We start from the raw sequence: 27,632 nt of genomic DNA on the forward strand, positions 1-27,632 counted from the left end.
TTCCAATTGAAACAACTTTATAAATGGTTACCAGATTTCTAGGCTAGTGTTCAAAATTTTATATAACCCTTAATAACCTGAAGTGGTGCTAAGGTATGACTGAACTGAAGGTTAAATAGACATATATGGATTAATGTAGAATCTGCGTAGTATTTATAACATTAATTCTTGGGAAAATGCATTTTAACCTCTTACAGAATCCAACTTACTCCAAGACATTTTTACCCTGGCAAATTCTGATTGGCAACAGGACCTTACATTCTGTTTTCTTCCTCTAACAGCTCAAATAGGAAAACTTTAGAATACTTACTGTAGTGGAAAATAAAGGGAGAGGAAAACTCTGGCAATTTGGGGCAAGGACTTCTCAGCATCATCAATCAGTGTTTGGTCAATGAATTTATAAATTAGATGTTTATATCAAGGGTTTATGCCTATATAGTTAAGTTTCAGTATATTGTCTATAGTATATTATTATTTCTAATACCTCTTTCTAGTGAATGCTGATTTTTCTGATGTATAAAATGCCTTCTGTGTCTTTAGTATCTTGTAAGCAAGGTACAGGTCTTTGAACTCGCTGAACAAAGTGAAGCAAATATATGACAGTGAATTAAAAGAGCTGATTTCTACTGCCTGGTCTGTTCATGAGAAAGTTAATTTATAATGAATGTATCAAACAGGATTTTTAATCCTGTTAAAATATTAATGGTACAGTTTTAAAGGAATTGGATCTTGATTATCTTGTGTGCATTTTGCTTTCTACATGAAGGTTCAGTTAGAGTACCAAATGCAGATAAAAAACATACTTTGAGCTTGAAAGTCTTCAGTGGATTTTGATGCTCTGAATTAATGTAAAAATTGAAATTGATATGATAGTAATTTTTACTTAATTGTTTATACTTTCAGTGTTGCTAACACTATCAGTAAGTCATGATTAGTCATCAAGCGTCTCTTGTAATCTACACTGTGGAGTAGATATTACCATATTAGGTATAAAGAGAATATAACAAAAATTAAATATGGAGCCCTACTTAAGGATTTTACAAATTGGAATGTTGTCTATTTTTTTTAAATCATATTCTATGTATTTAGGCCGTGGTGTTTGAAAATATTACTAGAGGAAATGCCTTTGACTCTGAAAATTAAAGCTATTCAGTGTAGGATCAAAAATATCTATAGGAAAATCACCATTTTGGGGTCCTGTGTTCACAAAATAGTCATCGGGTAGTTGTTTTAGAATTTACCATATTATTGGTAAGTCTCAGAAAATAGCTTGCATAGGGAAGATTTTCCTGAAATTGATTTGAGTTCTTGGGGTCTTATAACTTTAAAAATGCCATAATATTTCTTTAGGCCACATTTTTTCTACACAGAAATGTCAGTTATTCTAAGTTGGTGGTAAGACTTATTTAATTTATTTGCCAAGTACACACCTCTTTGGAAAGGAGAGATGAAGACAAAGCATGGTAGTACTTTTTATTTGCATTACTTATGGAGGAGAATGCTAATTTCACCCCTTAAATGCTCTCCTCTGCTCTGCTAAGTTATCTAATACCCTGGAGTGGTATAGGAAACCCTGGGAGACAGATGACTTCAGTAAATAGTATAGGTCAGGATAAATAGCATATGCAAAGGGTATGTAGATTCCCTTTATGAAAAGGAATTTGTATATTTTTAAGTCCACTTAATTGAGTTTAAGGGCATGGTTTGAATCCTGTGGAATCTATTTTGATCATACTGATAGGCTTTCCCATGTATTTTAGGTGCTTACCTATGTTATCTAATAACACAATTACAATTTACAATTGCAGCTCTGTTTTACAGTTGCAGCTCTCATTCTCCAAAGTAGATTAATCTATAATAATTAGAGTCTTGATAATCCTATGTGTACAATGTCTATTATTTAAGAGTTTTTTAGACAGTATTATATTGTATTTTGTCAGCATCTCTCTAAGAATTTTCATTTTATTCTCATTTTTAACAGGAATTACATAATTCAGCATAATAAAGAACTGTTGAGGATTTTTCCACAGGGCACTCTATCATCATCAATATGCTAAGCCAGAAATTAAAATCATTAATGTATGGTAATGTTCTTTCCATTAACTTTGACAAGTTCAACTTGTGTAATTACATGTATATAACATCAGAGTATTTCATAGGTATGCCCTTTTTATCATATTGACTACTTCTCTAAGGCTTAAATATTTCAGGAACCCAGACTCCTGTTTAGTTTTTCAGCAACGTGTTTCTTATCCAGGAATAAGTATCAATGCATTGGATGATAATTTGAAATCCCATACAGCTTTTGAAATATATGTGCTTGCATCATTTATGAATCTACCTTTTAAAGTGCTTTTGACTTAATTTCCATGTGACTTTTGTTACTACAGAAAGCAAAGAATTATGAAACATGGTAATGTTATTATATAAAATAATATTATTTTTAATATAACAGAGCTGGGTGTGTATTGTCAATAGGAAAAACTAATATTGCATATATGCCTTGGAACTGAGAGGAGAAAAAAAGTAGGTATGTTGGTATTCAGATGTTTTGCATTATTTCAAAAAAAAAGAAAGAAAGGGGAGGTAAAGGGAAGAGAAGAAAAGGAGAGATGGAGAAAGGAAGCAAGCCCTGGTTTTTCATTCCCTTTTCCATTTCAGTATTTTAAAATTGGTCACTTATTCTGACTTTCCCATATTAAATAGTTGCAGAGCATAAGCAACAACTTACAGAACTAGGGTTAATTTAGAAAGACCTTAAAGATGTTTTTGGATTCATGTTCCATGAAACCCTGAATGGAATTCAGATTCATGTGGACTTTCATAACCATCGTTTTCAATTATATTAGCAATTTTCCTTGTTCTGTTTCTCTAAGTCTGCCTTAGGATAAGAAAAGAAAGGTCTATTTTTGAAATTTTGTCCACGTCATTCTGCACTCAGTATTTTCTAGAGTCATAAAAATCAGGCTTGCTGCCTTTTTTTCCCTCTCTTTGGCCACTTGCTGCTATCCCAGCACACAGCAATTAGATCTGATTCTGTTTGGGCTGCCATGCCTAACTGTTCCTGTTGAGAAGCATGGCATGAACTAATGCATGGCTCTTTGAGAACGCTGCTATGTATATCTGCACTGACAGATAAATTCTTACAGCGATCTAGCCCTTTGAATTTAGTATTAAAGCTGCAGTAATTAATGATGAGCTTCTGAACAGTTTTTGACAGAGAAGGGAATTCCACAGGAATCAGTGTGGGAACTGAAAGGAAAAAATGGTCTTTTGCAGTCAGATGCTGCTAAATTAGTCACTGTTACTTCTCAGTTGTGGAGGTAGGCATCCCTTCAAAGAATGCACATGAGTGGGAGAGAAAAAAGGATGCCATTGAGACCTGAAAGAGGTTGTAAGAGAAAATGTTGAGTCAATTTTTAATCTCAAATATATGGCACAGAGTCTGAAGTAGTTTGGGTCAAATTGAGACTGGTTTTCATTGTCTTGCCATCAGATTTCACAGCCTAATCATCCAACGTTTAATATATCAAACATGACTTAACTCCTTCATATCCATGACAGTTTCAGACTTTTTTTACAACAATCATATAATTGCCTTTAATATTTTAAATGTTTATTAAGAGCATTGGTTTAATGATAAGTGATTAGCACCCTTCATTAGTTTCATTAAGAATTCGTCTTTTTTCATGTATGCATTTTTTTGTTTACTAGAAAATAAATAGATGCTATTTTTTGAAGTGAAAGAAAACCTTTTTTTTTTCCTTTCACATTACAGTTTCATCTTGAAAAGTTGGAAAGGAAGTGAATGGTCCTGAATTGGGCATTTAATCTTTATATTCCTAAATCATTTTTCTGGGCATGAATTATTAAGTTTTGCTTAATTTATATCAGTCTGTTCCCAAATAAATGTAAGGACAGTAATTGAACCACCACAATTGTCAATTACTCCAACCTTGATATGAAGGTTAATGAAGTCTGAACAAATAAAAAATAACGTATGACCAGAAGCACAGAATCTAAATGGCCTCCTTTAGCTCATTTCCCTTCATACATAGCAAGTTTTATCTGTAATCTTAATTCATCTTTTTAGAGCCATGTAGCATAGTTCAGGAGTTCAAAGGACAAGCCAAAAGAATCTTGGGTTGTTTGTTCAACCTCAGCTGCTACCATGTAGCAGGAGTCTCTGTAGCCATTCTCACTGTTACGGGTCAGTGATAGTAGCATTTCTAAAGTCTTCTTGGACATAAAGGTACCACTCTTTTCATCCACCTATATCACTATCCTTTCACTTGTAATCATCTATCTTTCAGACGTAACTGAGATCTCTCTGTTTTGAGGCTTTGGTCAGAAATGTTCCCCAGCTAGAGTTATCTACTAGGGCTTTGGTTTACTGAGTCATTTATCCTGGTAGATTTGGTTATAGTATGTCATTGCTTTAAGTTATGTTTGAAATCATTGCGGCGTCCTTTTAAACATTCTATCCATAAAGGGAAGTTTTGCCACTGCCCTTGAGATTAGTCATGATATGATTCAAAATACCTGTCTTTTTTCCTACACATACAGCTTTTCAAATTTTATAAACTATGCTTTTTGATGTTAGAAGACGATTTCAGATCAGGGATGATATTGGTGTTTTTAAGGTCTGCCATGTGTTCTGAAGGTTGAAGTAAGAAATGTGAAGAGGAGAATAATCTCTAAGAATCCTCATTCTGTTATTTTTTTTATCTCATTTACATTCACCCATCTTCTTACTGCAGTTCCCTACACTTTACTCTTTTCTATGCTTCTTTCCCCTTTCCTTGTATGTGTGTGTGTTTTGTAAAAGAAACTACTTGCCTTTTTTATCTATTTCTTGTTTCCTTTCCCTTTTCAATGAAAACCCATCTCAGACACTGAGAAAGAGTATGAATCTTAGTAAGTGTTGTTAAAATGTGTGTGTGTCTGTGTATGTATATGTGTATATGTATGTGCATGTCTGTGTATAAAATTTTGCTCTAAAAGAACAAAATGGAATGAGTGCAGCTGCTCTGGTGTTTAACTGTGGTGACCCAGCCATATACTGTGCCTAAATTCTAGGCCAAATTGTTCATAGGAATACAAGAGAGTTAATCTGAATGAAGCTAGCATAAATTAATTCGATATAACATCTATCTCTGTTTGTAAAACTTCTAAGTCATATCGTCACCCTGTGAAAAGACTAAAGAATATATATGCCTCTTTCAGCTTAGTTGAGTCAAAACATAATGCTAATGAGTCTAGAGTTCCGGATTATAAAACCAGTTAGCTTCATAGCTATTCTCTGATTATAGACTGTAAACTAATCTTAAATATTGAAGATATGTATGCAGAGGAAGGACTGAGGAAGGATGTGTTGATGATTCAAAACCAATCAGCAATTGACAGAGACTGACTTGAACAAATACTATAATGGTCAATCCTTATTATGCTAAAAGGTTTGAAATTTAGAATTTTTTAAAAAATCAAATGTCTGTCATTTTCAATGACAGTTTCAATTTTTCTTTCATTTTCAATAACTTGTTTTTCACATGTTCAGTGAAGAATACAGATAAGGAAAGAGGGAAGAAAATCACCCTTGAACTCTCCCATGTTAATTGCTGTTAACATTTAACAAAAAGAAACAAGGATGGTGAATTGAAGAAAAGAGAGGAGAAAGTAGGGAGTTCTATAGAGAATGTGGTATAATTAAAGAATAAAGAGGCACATATAGGAGGAAGAATTATTATTGAAGAATTCCCTATGTGGAAAAAATTTTAAGAACAGCTAGTGTTTAAGAGATATAGGAGTTGGAAAGCTCTGGCGGATGAGTTTCTGTGGGGTTTGACTTAATTTTATTCCCCATGTAACAACTGAGCAACTCAAGGCACAACAAAGCTTCCTGAAGCAACTCTGAGAAGGGTGAGGGATTAAGCTGGTTAATGGTGAAACTGCCAAGGACAGTGGTTACAATTTAATAGCATTCTCAGTCCAATATATACTTAGTGAAGAAAAAGATGAGAAATATAAGGGTTAAAGACATTGGCATTCTATTTGTTCTTAGAATAAAAAGGGCAAAAGAGTATCCAGATGATCCCAAATTCTAAATATAAGAAATCTGAGCTAAAGGGTTTATGAGTATTGCCAGCCTCATGTCAACATACTTTGGTGAATCAGTTACCTTTTTTCTTTTTTTTCACAGTTCTCATTTTTTAATGAAATATTTCAAATAGATAGTGAACAATAAATAATCTGACAAACACCCATACACCGACAACCTAGATTTAATAAATATTAAGGGTATTCTCTTTCCCTTAAAAATTTTTCATGATTCAGTCTTGACAAGATAAGGTTTATATTCAAACTGAGTTTTTACTGGACTTGGTTGAAAAAGAAAACTACAAAAATTTTTGTGTATGAGGCCTTGGAAATTATACTTTAAATCAAATTTTAAGAAGAAATAATATGAATTTCATATAAATTTATTCCATTTTTTTCAATATGGTAAACTACTATTTTAAAATTACAGTCAACACAAATACTACGATCCATTTAAAAGTGACTACAGTAGGTATTGCATATAAGCTTATAAACCAAAGTTGTATGCTAGAGGACAAACTCTCCAAAAAAAACTGGAATTCAGTTAACAGACATAAATTCTATTAATAGGTACTCCCAGGTCATAAAGTTCTCAGGTAAAATTGTGAAGGACTTTGAACTAAATAAAAAAGATTATTGGCTGTCTTCTCTAGGGCATCCTGAATCATTTCTTCCTTTCATCATCTGAGCTGTTGTACAACATTAAGTTGTAGTATTTGAATAGCAATGTAAATGGTACTAATCCGTAGAAAGGCATATTGTGTCCAGTTGAAAATGCAATTGATTTTTGCCCAATTGATCTAAAAATTCTTTTCATTACTGATGGTCCATGTATGTGTGTTTTTTTAATTCTCCTTTAAACCAGTTAGAACATCTTTTTGGTCCTCTCATTAACACTTTAGTTAAAATGTTTGACATGTTCATTTTATATTTATATGACAATCAAATATAAAATCATTTGTATGATTTTTACCCTTTAAAAAAATTAACTTTTAAGAGATTTATCCCTTCTCTGTAAGCTAGAATTTCAGTTTTAATGGCAATAGATTTCCTGCCTTTCCATTTGATTTAGCCCAGACATTAAAAACTTGAGAATTCAGAGAAAATAGAAAGGACATGTATAAGGTAGACAAAAGTCTAATAATAATATCAAGGTATGTCTTTTAACTGTTTACTTGGTTATATCATTAGATGCTTGATTAACAGTATACACCACACATAGCTGCTATATAAGGCTTCAGAAAACTTAGCTTTTATCTCTAGTCATCAAAGGAACTTCCTAAACATTTTCTAAATCATTGCTATTCCTAATACATTTTGAAAATGTCTCTGCCTTTATACATCTTCCATGTGCCTTGTTAATGCTAATTAAGCATTTAGAGAAATAAAAGTCACAACTTTTTAACTGTTGTTGGGTTTAAAAAGAAACAACAAGCCCAAAATGGAGTCAGTTGTGCTAAGCTCCACATCAAACCAAGACCTAACTTAATTGCATTTTCAGCATCTCCAAGGAATATGGCCTTTAACTAGTCAGTCTGGGGTTTCCTGCCTGGCACTGGTGAGACAACCCACCCAATAGATACCTGCCTCCTCCACTCCTCCCAAAGAGGGTAGCCGAGCCTAAAATAGTCCTTTCTCTTTTTTTGATGACTTCCTTGTCTTTCTCCCTTTCTGCTTTTAAAAACCTTTCATTTTGCACAGCTTCTCAGAGCTCCTTTATAATTACTAGATAGGATGCTGCTAGATTTGTGGAATGTTGAATAAAGCCAATTAGATCCTCATTTTCTCAACTGAATTTTGTTTTTTTTTTTACCAACTGCAATATAGCAGCCTTTGATTTAGAAAGGAAAACAATGCAGCTGTACTCCTACGTGGTATATTATACTCAGTTGAAGCAGTTTTTGTTTTGCTTTGTTTTAATGAATAAACAAGTAATATGACATGACATTTAAGAAAGTGTAGGAAAGGAAAATAATTTTCTATCTACCTTTCTAAGTTCTTTATTGGGACATCCTATGATAAAAGACAGATTAACAAGAGAAGACAAAAGCGTCTTAACATGTGTACCTTATGTATACTCAGGAGCTACCCAGGGAAAGAGAAGTAACTCCCCAAGATATCCTAAACCACCAGTTTAAATATCATCCTCAAATAAAGACAAAAGAAAGGTGGAGGGGCAGGAAGGCCAGTTTTGAGATGTTATCAGGAAGAGCACAGTAAACAGCAATAAGGTTTGTTAAGGAGGAGGGTATAGCTCAATTGTAGAGTGCATGCTTAGCATGCAGGAGATCCTAGGTTCAATCCCAGTACCTCCATTAAAATAAATATTTTAAAAATATACCTAAGTACCTACCCCCCTGCAAAAAAAAAAAACAGTAAGGTTTGTTATGCATATTTAAATAGGTGCTATCTCTACTGATAAGATTCTCTTGTGGTTTAGAGTATCCTTCTCTTCCAAGTACAGAGAACTGAGATTCCAGTATAAATGGAAATTTATTTTCCAAGTGTAAATTTCCCTTACAAAAGAATAACTTCTGCTCAGTTTTTACAGCTTCTTCTATGTCTGCTGTTTCTCAAAATAATCTTTATGCCAAAAAGCCACATTTCAGGTGGCATATTCTGCTACCTTCAAGGAAAATCAAGGAGAATTTTAAATGTAGTTAGAAACTCAGTATTTCAAAACTCATGTTTAATGAAGACTAATGTAATTTTCTTCCCAAAGTGTCAGAAAATGATGATAATTACAAGTGTTCAATAATTCAGGTTTTTATATTATTGACTGTGTCTATCTCTTAAGGCTCTATTTCATATAATTTATTAGGTTTTCTTAAAACTTTCTATTCAAATACTTACCTAAACTAATCTTACTTGATCTTACTTATAAGAGCTGTCAAAATCACAAAAGAAATTAGTCAGCATTTTTTATTACAAGTCCAGAATATCATCGAAACAAAAGGATGATATAGTAACTACAACAAACATAGTTAACAGCTAATACTCATACACTGTTCACTCTGGGCCACATATTCTTCTGAGCAAACACTTTATACATATTATCTCATGTTCTTCACAACAACCCTATGAGATAGTTATTGGTGTTATTCACATTTTATACGTAAGAAAACAAAGACAGAGAGAGATTATGACTTAGCCAGTGTTAACAGCTAATAATGAAAGAGCCAAGATTCAAATCCAGGTAGTTTGACTCCAGAGTGTTACTCCCTGGACTGCCTTTCATTATCAGTTTTCCTTCACTACTACATGCCTAGTCTAAATAGTTCTCATTGCTAAGAGAAATAGTCAAGAGCAAAAAGGCAATGAAAAGTCGAGGTCTGATTAGGAATACAATGATTGCCATTGGTAGATTAGAAAGATAAGATCGTCTACTAATGTACAGAGAAATAGATTTAGAAGGCAAGAGGGCTAAGCTCTGTTACTATTTTACTGTGTGATCTAAAGCCAGTAATAATCCTTGCTTTCTCATCTCTAGAATGAAGATAAATTACTCTGTAAAATAATCAATTATTCATCTCAAGATTGGGAAATTGTGTCGTGAATAATTTGAAATCCCTACAGTCAAAAAAGCTAAATGCTTTGTTATATATATAATTAAATGTATGTTTTCCTCATATTTATCATGATCAACATTAAAATTTTCAGAACAGACATCAACTCACAAATATTGTTGGTACCAAGGGGAGACCAGCCTAGGATTTAAAAATTATCTAGAGGTCGTTGACAAACTGAATTTTAGAATTAAATCTTTATATAGGAGATATGTTAAGAATATTCACCATTGATGTTCAAATTCATATTCCCTTGAGTCATGGTGGGATCAGTTCTATTCTTAGGTATGTTCTACATATTCTGGTATTCTCTTTAAGACTAAAGAACTAACCATGTTACCACATAAAGCGCAGAAAGACTTGATTTTCAGTGCTAATTATTCACTTCACCAGGTGTGTAACTTGCCATAGTTTAACTTCCTTTTTTAAGAAGTCAGTACTGAAAAAGGAATTTTTCACATTGACCTAAGCTTAAGAAAGCTAAGTGGAAGGTAAGACAGTGATAATACATATGACAGTGGGAAAACACTTAAGAATGGTCCTCTGGAAAAGATTTGTAAAATTGTATTGCTTATAAATATTGTCTGTGTGCCTGCAAAGACTTATACTTAGATGACTAAGAGTTCAAAGAATACTTAATTATGAATACATATTCACACACACATGTGTGTGTTTGTGTGTGTGTGTCTGTGTGTGTGAAGTTCACCTTTGGTTAGATAGTTTTAAATGTGATGACTATTAAATGAGTATTCCATTTAATTAATTATCTAAACCAATGGGAAAAGAGCAAGTGAAGCAGAAATTTTTTTTGAGTGTAAGGGCTTTATAACTTTTTAATAGCCATACTGTCTTTTTCCTCCTGAGATGGTCTGTCCATTAAATGAGCAATTGCCTATTTCAGTGACCAAAAAGAGGTCTTCCTTTGTATGTGGCTTCATAAAGGGCAGTAGATGGAGGTGGTAGAGACTCTTACAGCCACAAAATCCTAGAGATAGAGGGAAGCTTAGAAGTTATCTAGTTCAGAATTTTTTAACCTTTTTTCCTCATGCAGACCCATTTGGGAGTGTGGCAAACCCTACAGACCTTTTTCAGAAAAATACTTTTAAAGATATAAAATAAATGGGATTACAAAAACTAAGTAAATTGAAATCATTAACAAAATATCTATAAAAGATAAATTATGATGAAATAATACTACCTCTTTTTTAATGCAGTAGATAACAAAATCTAGAAGCAAGTCACTAGACTACTTAATTTGAAGTCTTGGTGAACAAGAACAAAATTTTAAGATAGCCATAATAATTTGAAGCAACTGCTGCTACTAATATTCCTGTAGTTTGTCATTTAAGCTCATAATGAAAGAAAATAGTAAAATATAATTAGGTAAAATTGTTCCCCCTTACCAGTGAGTGAACCCCTGACTTTTATGCACAGATTCTCTCAAAGAGTCCATGAACCTCAGCTGAAAGCCCTGGAAACATCCTCATTTTTGCAGATGTAGAAACTAAGTCCCATGGAAGTGAGATAAGTTGACTAAAATCATATAACACAGAATTAGATTAATCATTGCAGAGGTAACATCAGACCTAAACTCAGCCTTTTTCAATTATAGTCTGTTATTTGTCACCGATTCATGGCATGATCTGGAGCAAATTCTGTATTCTCATTGTGCCTCAGCTTCTACCTATAGAAAATGTTAGGTGACTTAAAATTTACATAAGGATAGCAGGGGAGGGCTAGCTCAAGTGGTAGAGTGCATACTTGAGGTCCTAGGTTCAATCTCCAGTACCTCCTCTAAAAGTAATTACCTCCCCTCACCAAGGTAAAATAAAAAGATACAATAGTAAATAAATTTTTTTATTATATAAGGATAATAATGACTCAATTGTGTATTGCTCTTTTTCATTTACAATAGTTTTTACTGTTGCATACATGATCCTGTCTAATTCTTACCATTTTATGGATAAGGAAATTAAAACTCTAAGATATTTAATGTCATGTCTAAGGTCATACAGCTAGGAAAAGGAAAAACCAATATCAGAAACCATCCCACTGAACTCCACAAAGGACATTCCTTTATCATGCTGCCTTTCTTGTCATATAGGCCAAAACTCTGAGTTCTTCAGTTGAGAAGTAGTATGAATTCATAAACACAAATTAAACACAGATAAATCATTATTAGGCTCAGATGAGCCAAATACTTAGCCAAATACTATCCTAATTTATCCAGATAAAGTGATAAATGGATGGGACTGTGAAACAGAGGCTTTTTAGACCAATTCTTCATGTTTGCAATAAGAAATGAGATGAGAAAGAAATAAAATTTAAGAGTCTGGGATTGTAGAGTTGTTGGATTAGTGGTGTTTAAATCAAACCTTTCTTTCTGTTTCAAGGTAGGCTAAAGAAGCACATAATCTGAGTAAATACAATAAGCCCTCTTTCTCTATCCTCAAGTTTTATTTTTATGAGTAAATGGTATTCGGCAAAGTTTGTTCTTTCAGAGACAGGTTATTCTTAAATAAGTTTAATAAGGTAGAGAAATCTAAGTCAAAAGGGCCATGATGAATTAAATACCTCTGTCATCGGTCATTCTGGTGACTTGACCTATGAGATACAGAACATCCTGTTCTCTTAGAAAATAAGGATTCTTCTTAACCTGACCTGAAACCTTTGGTATAGAATAACCTTACCGGGTCCAAGTGTCACTATTTGATTAACCTTAAGCAATATTAATAGTAATGTGTTTTCCAAATTCTTAAGATCATTCTATAGGTACTAAGATACTTCTTAGCTATAATCTGCATACTTTTTATATTATATCTCTTAATACTAGCATGCCCAAATAAGTAAAAATAAATTTTAAGATAGTACTGAAATTGCTATGATCATATTTACACTATAAAAATAAATTTTAATCTGCTGATATTGAAAAAAACATAATTACTACAAAATAAATGAGCATTCAGATTTAGCAAATGTTTACTCTGTACAAAGCACTATATTTAACATAGTAAGAAATATAAAGAGAGTTAAACTCATGATCATTTCCCCAAGAACCTGCAGGTTCTCTATTTGGGGAGCCACATCAATAATTAGAGTATGAGTAACTATGGTAACTCTTACAGTAGAATTTCAATTAAGAGATTTTTAAGAATTTAGGTAAACCTAAAACTAGATTGTACCAATGGTTGCACAATCACATATATTTATTAAAAACCATCAAATGTATACTTAAAATGAGTGAATTTTATAGTAGGTTAATTGTATCTCAATAAGGCTATTAAAAGAGTTCAAAGAAAGAAGAGATTATTTCTGATTGAGGAAATGGAATTTTTTTTTTTGCAACAAATACACTTTAATCTGGATCTTAAAGGACAAATAGTATTTGGATCAGAAAACAAACAACAGGGTATTCCCGGGAGAGGGAACAGCTTGTCTAAGGTCTAAAAGTTCAAAAGTACAAGGAATATTCTAGGGGAGCTAGTTCAGACTTTGTTCCATGCCTTAGAGTACATGGCTTCGTTTCTACCAGTATATGTGGCTGAATGGCTGACATTTTCAAAAAGTTTTGGTCAATCCCTATTGAAAAATACTGTACATGAATTTTTTTTTTCTTCCCATCAAAAATAAGTATTTCCCTCCATTTTGAGCTGATGAGGAAGTTATAATGAGGAGGGTATATAATTAGAGAATTATTTCACAGCTGTCAGTGACTCCACTGATCATTAACAACTACTGACATATGTTTCCATATTTATAGCCTAAAATCACTGATACGTATATTAAAGAACACCCTAGAGCCCTAAATAAGAAAGACATGCTAAAGGGAAGGTCAAGATATTCTGGCCTGCTAAGAATAGGATGAGGGAGAGAAAATGGTAATATAAGTAAATGATTTTTAAGCAATCTGCTAACTAAGTTGCATGCCACACATGAATCAAAACTCATCTTATACAAAAAATAAAACAGATCAAGTTAACTACTATTATCAATAATAGAAAACCAAAGTTGGAATTTTTTTAATGAGCTCCTATGACCCTGTTATTGACAGGAACAGCCCCATTTTTAATAAGTTTTATAACCAGTAGATAAAAGTACACAGGAAACTTACTAACAATTTCTATGTAAGTAGTCTTTGTTACTTGCTTTCTAAAATGTAAAAAGATTAAAATTTAAACCAAACTATTGCCATAGAATTGATCAGATTACATAAATAAGTGATACACAGAAGCTTAATTTTTAATTTAAAATGTAACTGCCAGCCAGTAAAATCATACTAAAAATAAACAGGGCTTTCTTAATATCCATCAAAGAAGATGACGACTTTTGTTCTTGACTTTGACCCCCATCTGACCAACTGCTCAGAATTGTTCAGTATGAGCCACGTTGTGTAGATTTATTCCAAGTATTTACAAGGCAAAAGAATACAAGTCAGCCTGGTGAGCAGCAAAATAGAGGCAGTTTTTATGAAACCTGAGTTGTATTAACTTGTAATCAAATGTAATCTCCATTTTAATATTTATACATCTTTATATTGTTATGAACCTATTCTTAACATGGGTTTTACTTTATTTGTTTCTCTCCTCCCTCACTTCTGTGATACACAGAAGGGAAAGGATGTTTGTTATTCACACATTTGTACCCCACTAACTGGTGTTACACATCCGGCTTCCACTGGAGAGCCCCTGACATCGCAGGGAACGGTGATCAAAATTCCACACACTAGCTTCAAGCTGGGGGCTCGTAGCTACTGCAGCATTGAAGGGGGTCTTTTCCTGGCTTCTTTAAAATAAGCATGGTGATGGGATGGTTTAAGGGAAGAACACCTCTCAAATCACATGACCACTGCTGCGCTTCCGTGTGTCCTGCTTTTCTTCATAACAGCTTGGCACTACATTCTTTCCCTGTATCTTAGTGGGCTTTGTGTGTGTACGAGTGGGATGGGGGTTGGGGGTTGGGGGTGGCAGCTGTCTCTGGATGGTTATACATTATGCATGCGTCTTTCAACGTTAGAGTGATGTGCCTTCCCTTATGTGTCACGAATTATGGTCACAGATTAAATCTTCTGTGTTCCTGAGAGATTGGACTATCTCTCTTATTGGTGTGAGATTCATGTGTTGATGTTTACACCTCAAATGTTCTTCATGTTGCATTAAACATAAGTTGAAATGTTCTCCCATTAAGAGTTAGCTTTTCATGTTGGGCTGAAAAAGTCTTCATTTCTGTGTAGCAATTCATGTTATTATAACCTATGGCTTTCAATTGTACCTCCCATAATGAAGAGCTGACTTAAAACACTGTGCTATTCTTGTTATGACCTAAGCATAAGGTAAGTCACTTCTCTAACTGTATCTAAAGATTGTGGTTGTTTGTTAAAATTTTCTCAGCTTTGTTTAAAGCATTTTCACTTTTTTTCTTTACCATTTATTGCGTGCTCTCCCCCCTTTTGTTTTCTGTTTCACGGCTTAAGATTTCTTAATGGACAATGTGATCTTCACCAAAAGTTATATTATACATGTAAACACATGTTGAAATGAATTAAATGAATTATTTGCTGTCTGAAAGCAGTCTTAATTAGTAAATGAATACCTATATTTCCAGTAAATCTCTTGTGTTTTTTTTATTTCCTCCATTGACTTTAATATAATATACTGTTTCTACGTATTATTTTAGTTTTGATTCCAATTTAAAGGGAAATTAATTGTCAACATCATAAAGTCAGGTGTTAATTATAGTATAACATAATAAAAAAGAATAAAGTAACAGATAATCCAACACCATACCTTTCACTTTTAATCCCTGAAAATTGAGTAAGATAAAGAAGAACAACAACAAAGCATAAATCTTTAGACAGACCTGTGTTATCTCATTTATAATCCACATTGTGAGAACAAGAACAATAGTTGTTTCTCAACTTTATTCTTTGAGGTAAATCTCATTATATTTTGAGTTAGTGAAGATCTTCATATTGGGATTTTATAAAATTAAGTAAATATTATAAAGATGATCCATTTCATGGTACAAGACAGAGGGACATCCACTGCATACATAAGTATTAAATTTTTAAAAATTAATTTCCTCAATTTTTAATGTATACTGAAGATCACTGAAGTAAAGTAGTTCATTTAATCGTTGATTTTTAAAAGTGATTTCCCTCAAATCTGGGTCAAATAGCCAATATACTGTAAATGAGAAAGCACTGGTTATACTGATGTTGGCAATTTGTGAACTTAGATAAATACACAGAATCAGAATATTGATACTTCTCATCATGCAAATTTCTCTTCCAAAACTATCTGAAATATTTAATACTAAACTGAGATGCCACAAAGCAGGACTTGGGTTTCTTTATTACATTCATGCTATGAATGAATTTTTTGTTAATTTTTTAAACCACCTAAGGAAAGGAGAGGGTTTTTTAATTGTGGTTTTGGTTTGGTTTGCTTTTTTTTGATAAAGCCAAGTAGTACTTCACCTCCATTTCCATTTAGACATTATATAAATCTGTTGAAACATTTGATGAGACAATTTGAACTACTCATCTGAACTGTTCTGTTCATTGTAAATCTCTTGTTTCTATCCATACACTAGCTCCACTCTAGATTGGAAGGGCTTAAAGATGAACTCTGGAGGAATAGAGGCTACGACTTAAGAGTAACTATTACTGATCAAAGGAGCTGCTTTCCATTCGCAAACATTGCTTTGCGCTATGGGTTTGGGCTCCTTCTGTTTCTACATCTTGTTGAAGACTTTCTTGACTTCCATTTGACTTCTTTGAGCTCTGTTTTTGTCTTTCAACATTTTCCCCTTTCTTTTCCTTCTCTCTCCCAGATTTTTCTCTCTTTTAGCTTTCTCTTGTGTTCTTTGAATCGCTTTTTTAAAACGTAGTTTATCTCTTTATTAAGCTTGTTTATTAATTTGTCTATTAGTGTTTGTTTCTTTTCTCCTTTAAGGCTGTAGTGGTATAGTTACACTTATTTTCATTTCATGGTATGCCAACTTGCCTGTTTATTTTGCAGCAAGTTCATTTGTCACTCTTTACCCTCTTAGTATGAATTTTCAATAAGAAATAGCAGAACATATTTACATATGTTACATATTATCCTCTTCTATAAGGCCATACTTTTTCTATCTTCTAGATTTACCCCCACCTCCTCAAACCTCTCTCTCTCTTCTTTTTCTTTTCCTTGCTCTCGTGTCTTCCTTCTTGTATTGTTTTCTTTAAGTAGTCATTAATTTCTTTCCCATTTGGTCCAGAATTGTTCTTCAATAAAACTTTAAGTAAAAGAATAGTATCTTCCAGATTAGCTTCTTCATTTTAGTGTATTTCAAACTAATTAAACAATCTGGGCCAAAAGAGAATAACTTAAACATCTGGAATTATTTTTCCCTTTTTTTTTTTCTTTTTTTGGTGTGTGTGTGTTTTTCTCGTGTGTATGTTTGTGCCTTTTTATTATTGTTGTTGTTTCTTTAAACATTAACAACTGTTTTTTTCAGGGAAGGACAACCATAACCCACCCTAAGTTGCAACATTCCTTTCATGATTTGTTTCATTACAATAGTAGATTGTCTTAAGCAATAGAAATTAATTTGTTGTGTATATATCCATTTGGGGCAAGCTGCTGCGGAGTGGGAAGAAGAGGTGTGGAGTGTAAATACAGTTTCCTGTGAAACTAACAAGTATTAATGCCATCCAACATGGTCCTTGAATTCATCAGTTTTGCAACATTTAAAACAATGTTCCACTTTGACCTAAAATATTTGAATCAGAGCATTAGTTTCTGATTGATAACTATATACCTAAGGACTGATAAATAAATGATCTGCATTTCATTGATTTCCGCTGGAAACATCCTTCATAACTAATATTATAATTGTAATCAATTATTATATTCAGTAAATAACAAAGATCATTAGAATCACATGTGAATATTGTATATGAGGATTTCTCATTTCCCCTTACTAACACATGTAACTAAAAATGACTGCCGTGGAATATTTGATCACAACTTTGTTACTTGAATTGCATTATTATTTTAGTCAAGAGATACGCACAGTGCCTTTATTATTCTAGATTTGAACTCATAACTGAATATGTGATAACTTGAATTTTTTCCCATATACTAATTTCAAATACACAACAATAAAAAATGCCTTTGGTTTTACCTTCGCCCCATTTATAATATTGGGTCTCCAGTTTCTTTTCTAGAAATCAGTCCTTTCTTTAAAGTACAGAAAGGATAAATTTAAAATACGTGGAATAAATAACATTTTTATTAATATGTTATGATATCAGAGATACATAAAGCCTTTGCTCCTAGACCTCAGAAGTTTGCCCATTAAATATGCATACATATCTGCCTGCCTATGTTATGAGCCCTAAATTACTGAGTTTATGCTCTCTCTGCAGGTCCAGTCCAGGTGCAGCAGCAAGGAGAACATTCTCAGAGCCAGTAAGTATGTCATTATTTTAGATGGACTACTGGATTAGAATTTCTGGTACAACAGAAAAGAGAGCTAAAAATGACATTTTGGTAAAAGAATGAAGACGAGCAATGTGGAAAGTGTATATCAAAAATATAACTGTTAGAGCTTTTGCCTTCGAAAAATATTATCATCAATATGTTAATAAGTATTTCCCCTATCCCAGTTGTCTTTGCATGCTGACATCAGAACTTTGATATCACTACTAGTTAGGGTAGTAGTGAGCTCCTGTGACTCTAAGATGAGAACCTCTTGTAATTACCTTACTGCCAAAAAGTAATTTGAAAACAGACTAACTTAAAGTAATAATAATGTAACTCCACTAAAGGAATCTAATTACAAAAAATAAATAAATAAAGACTCCTTAGAGGGTTCATCATAGTCATTTTGTGAATATGAATTCCTAAAGGGCCTTTTCTTTACAGGCAGCATGTTTTTACAGCATAGTACCCTTAAGCAAGGATGAAAAAATCTTAATTTTATTTTTCTGTTTTATCACTAACAGCATCTGTGTGGAAGTCATTTAACTTTGTGTATTATTCATTTTCGTGTCTTATAAAAAGGAACTATAAATAGCTTTTTCTTACCTGTATCCTTGAAATGATGTTAAGATCAAAGATTGTGCCTTAAAAACCTTGAGATCCTAAGAGAAAAGTGCTGTATAAATGCTAATTTTTAAAATATTGTTCTCTGTCACTTAATATTAATGGTATCATCTCATCTTATTCCTGATCTTAATCAAGAGAAGACGTATGGGAGGATCATGTTGAAATAGGTATTAGATACACCACTAGGAGTTTTAGTAAATGGAATGATTTCTATTTCTAGCACACTGTATTATTTAACAATCAAAAGACTAACTGGAGAACTTCAAATAGGTAAAAATGTGTTTCTTTTTACTTTCTTTAATGTAAAATTTTCCCATCTCTGTGTTGTGAATCTGTGACCTTAGCTTGGAAACCCTTGATTTGTTAGGCCAGCACACTGCAGTTGTTTCTCCAGGACCTGTATATCAGAGTTACATAAAAATAAATGCAAAGAGGCATGTTTAAGTTGTTTATTTTTGTGAGTTTGCATATCTGACAGATATGTGAATCCGATGAAGGCTCTTCAGTTATAAGAGAGGTAAAGTCCTATTATACCTTCATAAGCCCTAAGGTTGAGAAACCTAAGAGTCAGGGAAGTGATGATTGAATATTCACTAAAATAGAACAATAGAAATAAGTAAACTTTGAAAATGGCATTTTTGATGATTACCACATGATTTCCATTTATTGTTGATCCTGAGGAAATGATGGATTATTGATAGTGATTATGGTGATTAGGAACAAAAATAATTTCTTACTGAGATTTCTTTGAAATCTTCTTTACTTCTAATCTTTGTGCTGTTAGAAACCACTTTAATTTTAGTTGTGTTCTTACTGGCTTGCTGGCTGTTAATCACTTTGGATGGACATTATGACATTATGGTCCAGGTTTTTCTGATCATGTTTTCTTAGGTTGAAATAGTCACACAGATGATCCATATAGTCATTTAGATCCATGTGGAGAGCCCTTCCAGCATTGAAGCCTCTTAGTTCTGTGAATTCTATAATTTAAGGTCTTTCCTCTCAACACGACTTTCGTAATTTATACTAATACCCATAGCCATGCCCAGGACTTTTTCATCACCATGAGCTGTTCTACCTCTGAACTTCTTAATTTCATTGCTTAGTTAGTCTACTTTTATCTTTCTTTTCTTCTTCCTTTGCCATGTAATACTATATTGCAGTCATATAAACTCTATTGGCAGTTCCCCATTCTCTCAATGCTGTCCTGCCTCTATTCCTTTGGACCCTTCCCATCACTGCATAAAATATCCATTCCCCTTATTTTCCTAGGAAACTCTTGCTTATCCTTGCAGACTCAGTTCAAGTATGATGTCCTCTGTGATGGCTTCTCTGAGTTCCCCTTAGGCAATCCTTCTTGTATACCCTCTATTGTTCCTTCTACTTTAATCTTTTTTTTTTCATATATTTACTGAACTATCCTCAAGTAAAACACTTCCAAAATGTAGCTAGCATAAAGAACACTATGATCAACTTTTTTTTTAGCATATCTAAAAATGTGTCAAAACAAAGATCAGTGGATCCTAGAGAATGAAGAAGAATTAAAACCTAACAGAGTTTGTCCAGAGTTGTCCAAGAAGGTTAACTTTGGTAACTTTGTCCAAGTAGGAAATAACTTTCCTTTAGCTCCTCAAAACTGTCGTTAAAACAACATGAAAAGCGGAGTTTATTCTTACTCTGATAAGGAAGAATGCCATTTCAACAAAGTCTCAGAGTCTCACAAAGGAGAGGGCAAACTCAGGATATATTTGCAATTTTGGAGTTTGATTTAAAGCAGATCTTTTATTGTAGGGGTTTGATTAGAATTAAATAAGAATCATAATATAATCATTTAGGAATCATGGACACTGTAAAGTGAGGAGTTCTGAGAATCAGTGTGTTAACAGTTTTTTCTGGGTTTTTTTTTTTTTTGATGCTTTCTATTTAAGAAGTTTCTGCAATAAGCAATAAAGTTATTTACAACTTGTATCTCCCAAAGAAGCATTTTCTGGAATAGTAAAATTATGTTGATAAAGATGATGGAATAGTTATATGCTAATGAAGACAGTAAGCTGTGTAATTATAGATGGTTTCAGGTATCAGAATTCCCTGTGTCAGTTTTCAACCTGAGCCGAAATATAGACCATGAACATCTGAGGATGTGATGAATCAATCAATTCTGGCATTCACCCCTACTTAAGGAATCACAAAAGTATGTCAACTAGTGATGTTTTTCAGCCTTCATAAATGTCACATTTTCCTGTATTTGTTGTTGTTGGATGATCCCTAATTGAACTGTTTAATAAGACAGCAGTTGTATAGAAGCGTTTAGGACTGTCCAAAATTAAGCCAAGAATTATGGATCAGTGGAACAGACTAGAAAGCCCAGAAATAAACTCACATACCTACAGTCAGTTAATCTTGACAAAGGACGCAGTAGCATACAGTGAAGAAGAGACAGTCTCTTCAGCAAGTTGTTTTGGGAAAGCTGTACAGCCACTGTAAATCAGTGAAGTAAATCAATGAGATTAGAACACTCCCTCACACCATACACAAAAATAAACTCAAAATGGCTTAAAGACTTAAACATAAGGCAGGACACTATAAACCTCCTAGAAGAAAACATAGGCAAAACATTCTCTCACATAAATTGTAGCAATGTTCTCCTAAATCAGTCTTCCAAGGCAATAGAAATAAAAGCAAAAATAAGCAAATGGAACCTAACTAAACATATCAGCTTTTGCACAGCAAAGGAAACTATAAACAAAACAAGAAGACAACCTACAGAATGGGAGGAAGTATTTGCAGATGATGCAACTGACAAAAGCTTACTTTCCAGAATATACAAAAAGCTCATACAACTCAATAACAAAAAAAAACAACCCAATCAAAAAATGGTTGGAAGACCTAAGCAGACATTTCTCCAGGGAAGACAAAGATGGCCAAGAGGCACATGAAAAGATTCTCGACATCACTAATTGTTAGAGAAACGCAAATCAAAAACTGCAGTGAGGTACCATCTCATTCCAGTCAGAATGTCCATCGTTAAAAAAAGAAAAAGTCCCCATACGATAAATGCTGATGAGGGTGTTGAGAAAAGGGAACCCTTCTACACTGTTGGTTGGCATGTAATATGGTGCAGCCACTATGGAGAACAGTATGGAGATTCCTTAAAAAACTAAAGATAGTTACCATCTGATCCAGCAATACCACTTCTGGGCATTTATATCTAATTCAAAAAGTATGCACACCTCATTGTTCATAGCAGCACTATTTACAAGAGCCAAGACATGGAAGCAACTTAAATAACCACCAACAGATGTCTGGATAAAGAGAAGTGGTGTACACACACACACACATACACACACACACACACACACACACACACACACACAATGGAATACTACTCAGCCATAAAAAAGAATAATGCCATTTGCAGCAACATGGATGGTCCTGGAGATTGTCATTCTAAGTGAAGTAAGCTAGACAAGAAAGAAAAACACCATATGGCATCAATTATATGTGGAACCTAAAACACAATAAAAATGAACTTCTTTACAAAGCAGAAGCAGACTCAGACATAGTAAAACAAACTTACAGTTACCAGAGTGGAAAGGAGGGGGATAAATTAGGAGTCTCGGATTTGCAGATATAGACTACTATATATAAAATAGATAAACAACAAGGTCCTACAGTATAGCACAGGATACTGTATTCAATATCTTGTAATAACCTATAAAAATAAATATGAAAAAGAATATAAATGTGTAACTGAATCAATATGCTATACACTAGAAACTAACAACATTTTAAATCAACTATACTTAAGTAAAAAATTTTTAATAAAAAAAAAGATTAACATAGGAAACACAGAAAAAAGGAAAATTAAGGCAAGAGCAACTATATGCCAAGAAACTGGACAACCAAGAAAAAATAGAAAAAACTCCTAGAAATATACAATCTGCGAAGACTGAATCAGGAAGAAATAGAAAATCTGAACAGGCCAAATACTAGTAAGAAGATTGAATCAGTAATCAAAAATCCCTCAGCAAAAAAAAGCCAGGACCAGATCTCTTCATTGATGAATGTCACCAAATACTTAAAGAATTAACACCAATCCTTCTCAACCTCTTCAAAAAATAGAAGAGAGAACACTTCCAAACTCATAAGGCCAGCATTACCCTGGTAACAAAGTCAGAAAAAGACACCACAGGAAAAGAAAACTACACATCAATATCCCTAATGAATATAGATGCAAAAACTCCCAATATAATATTAGCAGATGAATTCAGCTGAATTCAACAGTACATTAAAAAGATCACTCACTATGATCATGTGAGATTTGTCCCTGGGATCAAGGACAGGTCAATATATGCAAATAAAGAAGTGTGATGCATCACATTAATAAGATGAAGGAAAAAAATTGTATGATCATCTCAGTAGACACCAAAAAGCATTTGCAAAAAAATTCAACATTTGCCCAAGATAAAAAACTCCTAACAAGTTAAGTATAGAATGTACCTCAACATAATAAAGGCCATATGTGATAAGCCCACAGCTAACAGCGTAGTCAATGGTGAAAGGTTGAAAGCTTTTCTTCTAAGATCAGGAACAAGACAATGGTAGCCACTCTCACCATTCCTATTTAACATATTACTAGAAGTCCTAGGCAGAGCAGTCAGGCAAGAAAAAGAAATAAAAAGCATCAGAATTAGAAAGGAACAAGTAAAATAGTCTATATATGATATGATTTTTATAGAGAATCCTAAAGACTTCACCAAAAAAACAAACTGATCAATAAATTCAGTAAAATTGCGGAATATAAAATTAACATACAAAAAAATCAGTTCTCCTGAGAAAGGAGAGCAAAATGGGAAGCATCACACTTCTTGATTTCAAGCTATATTATAAATCTATAATAATCAAACAGTATGGTTCTGGCATAAAAACAGACACATGGACCAATGGAACAGAAACAAGAGCCCAGAAATAAATCCATGCATATATGATCAATTAATATTTGACAAGGGAACCAAGAATATTCAGTGGAGAAGACAGTCTCTTCAATAAACGGTGCTGGGAAAATTGGATATTCACGTGTAAAAGAATGAAACTGGACACTTGTCTTATACCACTCACAGAAGTTACCTCAAAATGGCTTAAAGACTTAAATGTAACACCAGAAGCCATAAACCTCCCAGGAGAAAATACAAGAAAAAAACTAATTTACCTGGGTCTTGTCAATGACTTTTTGGATATTATATCCAAAGGACAAGCAACAAAATCAAAGACAAAATATGACTACATCAAACTGAAAAGATGCTGCATAACAAAGGAAACTATTGACAAAATGAAAAGACAACCTACAGAATGGGAAAAATATTTGCAAACCATATACCTGATAAAGTATTAATAATCAAAATATATAAGAATTCATACAAGTCAATAGCAAAAATAAATAAATATTCCAGTTTTTTTTTAAGTTTTTGAAATATCTAGTTAAAAAAGGACCTGAATAGTTACTTTTCCAAAGAAGATATACACATGGCCAAGAGGTCCATGCAAAGGGCACTTAACATCACTGATCATAAGGGAAATGCAAATCAAAAACCACAATGAGATATCCCCTCAAGCCTGTTAGAATAGCTATCACCAAAAAGACAAGAGATGACAAATGATGGCAAGGATGTCAAGAAAAGGGAACTTTTGTGTACTGCTGGTGGAACTATAAATTGGTGCAGCCACCATGGAAAACAGTAGGAGGTTTCTCAAAAAATTAAAAATAGAACATCCGTATAATCCAGCAATGCTACTTCTAGTAATATATCCAAAGGAATAAAACACTGTGTTGAAGAGATATCTAAATCCCATGTTCCTAGCAGTATTATTTACCATAGCCAAGATCTGGAAAGAACTGGTGTCCATCAGTGGATGAACAGACAAAGTAGTTGTGTCATGTATACACATACACACACACACACGCACGCACACGCACAATGGAATATTATTCAGGCATGAAAAAGAAGGAATTTCTTCCATTTGCAACAACTGGATGGACCTTGAGGGCATTATGTTAAGTGAAATAAATCAGAGAGAGTTAAATCCTGTATGCTCTCAGTTACATGTGGAATCATAACAAACAAACTCTTAGAAAAAGAGATCAGATTTATGGTTACCAGAGGCAGAGGGTATGGATTGGGAGCGATTAAGGTGGTCAAAAGATACAAACTTCCAGTTCTAAGATAAATAAGTACTGGGACTATAATGTACAATATGATGACTATAGTTAACATTACTGTATAGCATATTTGAGAATTGTTAAGAGAGTAGACCTAAGATTTCATCACAAGAAAGAAAAAGTTTTGTCTTTTTTGTATCTATGTAAGATGATGGATGTTAACTAAACTTATTATGGTAACCATTTTACAGTATATGAAAGTCAAATTATTATGCTGTACATCTTAAATTTACACAGTGCTGCATGCCAATTATATCTCAATAAGAGTGGAGGGAAAATTTAAGCCAATCTGAGGAGCCTTTAGAACAAGACATAGGGTTACTTACCAGATTTCCTAATGTCCTGCTCCTTTGTTTGCTTCCTTGATCTCTTTAGTAATATGAATGATCCCAGAGAAGTCTACAGACATGTAAGAACAACATTCTTACCCTAAAGCACACATATTTTTCCTTGAAGGGCCAATCTTATATCTAAAGCAGGTGAGCCACTGCCACTGTAATTTCATGAAACTTTCAAGTGAGAAGTTCTTTACCCTTGGTGGCATTATCTAACTCATCTGCTAGTCTCTGAATTATAGCATGTAGCACCCTGCCTACTTTCTGGGCCTCTTGTAAAACTTGAAGAGGCTTGATACGGAGAGAAAGAATTTCTCTGGAGTGACCAGAATTTTGATTCTTAAATTGAGCTCCAATTACCTACTTTTTAAAAAATTGTTATCTAACAACCTTTTTTTTCCTTAGAAAAGAAACTGATAGGTTAAAATAGATTCTGGATGATGTTGGGGACTCTACTGAAGGCAGACATCAATTTATAAAGATAATAAGATCCTACCCAGTCTGCAGGTAGTAGCCAGCTTGCTTTTGTATTACAAATCCAATACTAGTCATTGGAGGACACCCAATGACCTATTTGGGGCCAAAATCCCCCCATATGCTTATCAGGTATGTTATAACTTTTGGATCCAATTGTCAAAAATAATTCTGCACCATACAATAAAATGTAAAGTGTTGAGACCATTTAGTGCATCTGAAACAAAAGAAAAATAGTGTCTTAATCATAAGATATATAAAAGTGAGGCAGCCTCCAGATAATACATTGTTGTTTCCTAGTTCTGTTTCTGTTAAAGTTTGGTTACAAAAGATAGTTCCCACCAAAACAAAAAATCTTAGAGTATTATTTTGGTGGAATCAAAATCTTGTCTTCCAGATGTGACCCAAGAGAGGGGTTTGGATTTCCATTTCTTTGGCCTGTTATATAGTTTGTCGTCAGAAAAGTCTCTTAACAGTTGAATCCAGTTACCCAGGAAACCAGTGAATTCATTACAAGGAAGTGAAACCAAAAGAATCTGGGTAGCTACCAAAGAAAAATGTATAGTGCAAAACCAGTTTTGTTGTGTGCTTTAGCTAGCTAGTTCACAAGTGAATAACAGCCGAGTTATTAGGCACATACCAATGAATGATTAAGGATACAGACAAAGTGGAATATTAAGAATAGGGCAATTAGATAACATAGTTAAAAGAAGCAGTAAATCAGGGGAAGAAAGGGAAGTAACTTGTCATTCACTTGTCATTTGCAGTAACATTCACTGCAAATAACTTGGGATGGTTTGAAGCCTTGCCTTGACAGAGGGCTACAACTTTAACAGTAGCAAAATATTTATGATTTTTGTGCAGTGAATGTTACTGCAATGACAGTGAAAATAAAGAACAGTAGAATACAGACAAAAGTGTGGTAATCAGCCACCTTGTTCTGTGGATCTTGGGTAGAAGCTCCCTGCACTCATGTGGTCAAAGGTCTTGGTTGGAAGATGTCTCTTACAGAGGATTGTCTGCTTCTAGAGGATTTCTAAAAACTCCTCAGCTTAAGATCTTCAAATTTAAGAATGGATTATGCCTCTTTGGAAGACATGAATCCAAAGATCAGACCTTTAGAACTGTACTGCTGTGCTACTTGTTAATTGTACTTGATAAGATCCAGTGGGGTTCCGCAGCTGTCTTTCTCTGATGTCTGTTTCAAAAGACCACTTCTCTGTGTTTTAGGTCATGCAGGCATTGTTTAGAATGGTGTTGAGCAAAGGCTGCCCGTACCTGTTTATAAGGCTTGATGTATAGCATGAATAATTCCTTGCGATATTTAGCCACATCTGCTTGCAAGTAGTGTGGGATTTAAAATCAAAGGGATATTCCTAGAAGTGTGTGGAAGAGTTGATGAACCACAGAAAGATTTGATCTCATTGGCATTAAATACAATACTTTAGGCCATGAAAGTTCAAGAGTCTTTGAGTTTAGCTGATTTGTTTCAGATTTATGTTTGATTTCTCTACTATTCCTGAAGATTGGAGGTGAAATTGATGGTAAGATTTCATAGTAAATGCTGGGGCTTTCCATGACTCCTTAGCAATATGCCCAATAAAGTGGATGCCTTCATCATTAGAGAGAGAGGTCAGAATTCCCTGGATTGGGAACACAAAAATCATAAATATTTTGCTACTGTTAAAGTTGTAGCCCTCTGTCAAGGCAAGGCTTCAAACCATCCCAAGTTATTTGCAAACAATGACCAAGACATATTCAAAACCCACTGTAGAGAGGAGTTTTATGAAATCCATTTGGAGGATTTTAAAGGGGCCCTGAGATTTAGACTCTTGTCCATGTCCCACCTTTA

General features: G+C 33.6%; 1 protein-coding gene across 8 annotated transcripts in view; it reads left to right on the forward strand.

The window, feature by feature from the left end:
* Positions 1-27,632, forward strand: part of GPHN (gephyrin) — a 432,492-nt gene that overhangs the window by 281,931 nt on the left and 122,929 nt on the right. For all 8 annotated transcript variants that reach the window (XM_006206958.4, XM_006206955.3, XM_072963279.1 and 5 more), the window contains one exon: positions 18,073-18,115. In XM_006206958.4, the coding sequence (XP_006207020.1) occupies positions 18,073-18,115 (43 nt within the window). The remainder of the gene's footprint in view (positions 1-18,072; positions 18,116-27,632) is intronic.

The sequence above is a fragment of the Vicugna pacos genome, chromosome 6 (genome assembly GCF_048564905.1).
Source record: "Vicugna pacos chromosome 6, VicPac4, whole genome shotgun sequence".
NCBI lineage: Eukaryota > Metazoa > Chordata > Mammalia > Artiodactyla > Camelidae > Vicugna > Vicugna pacos.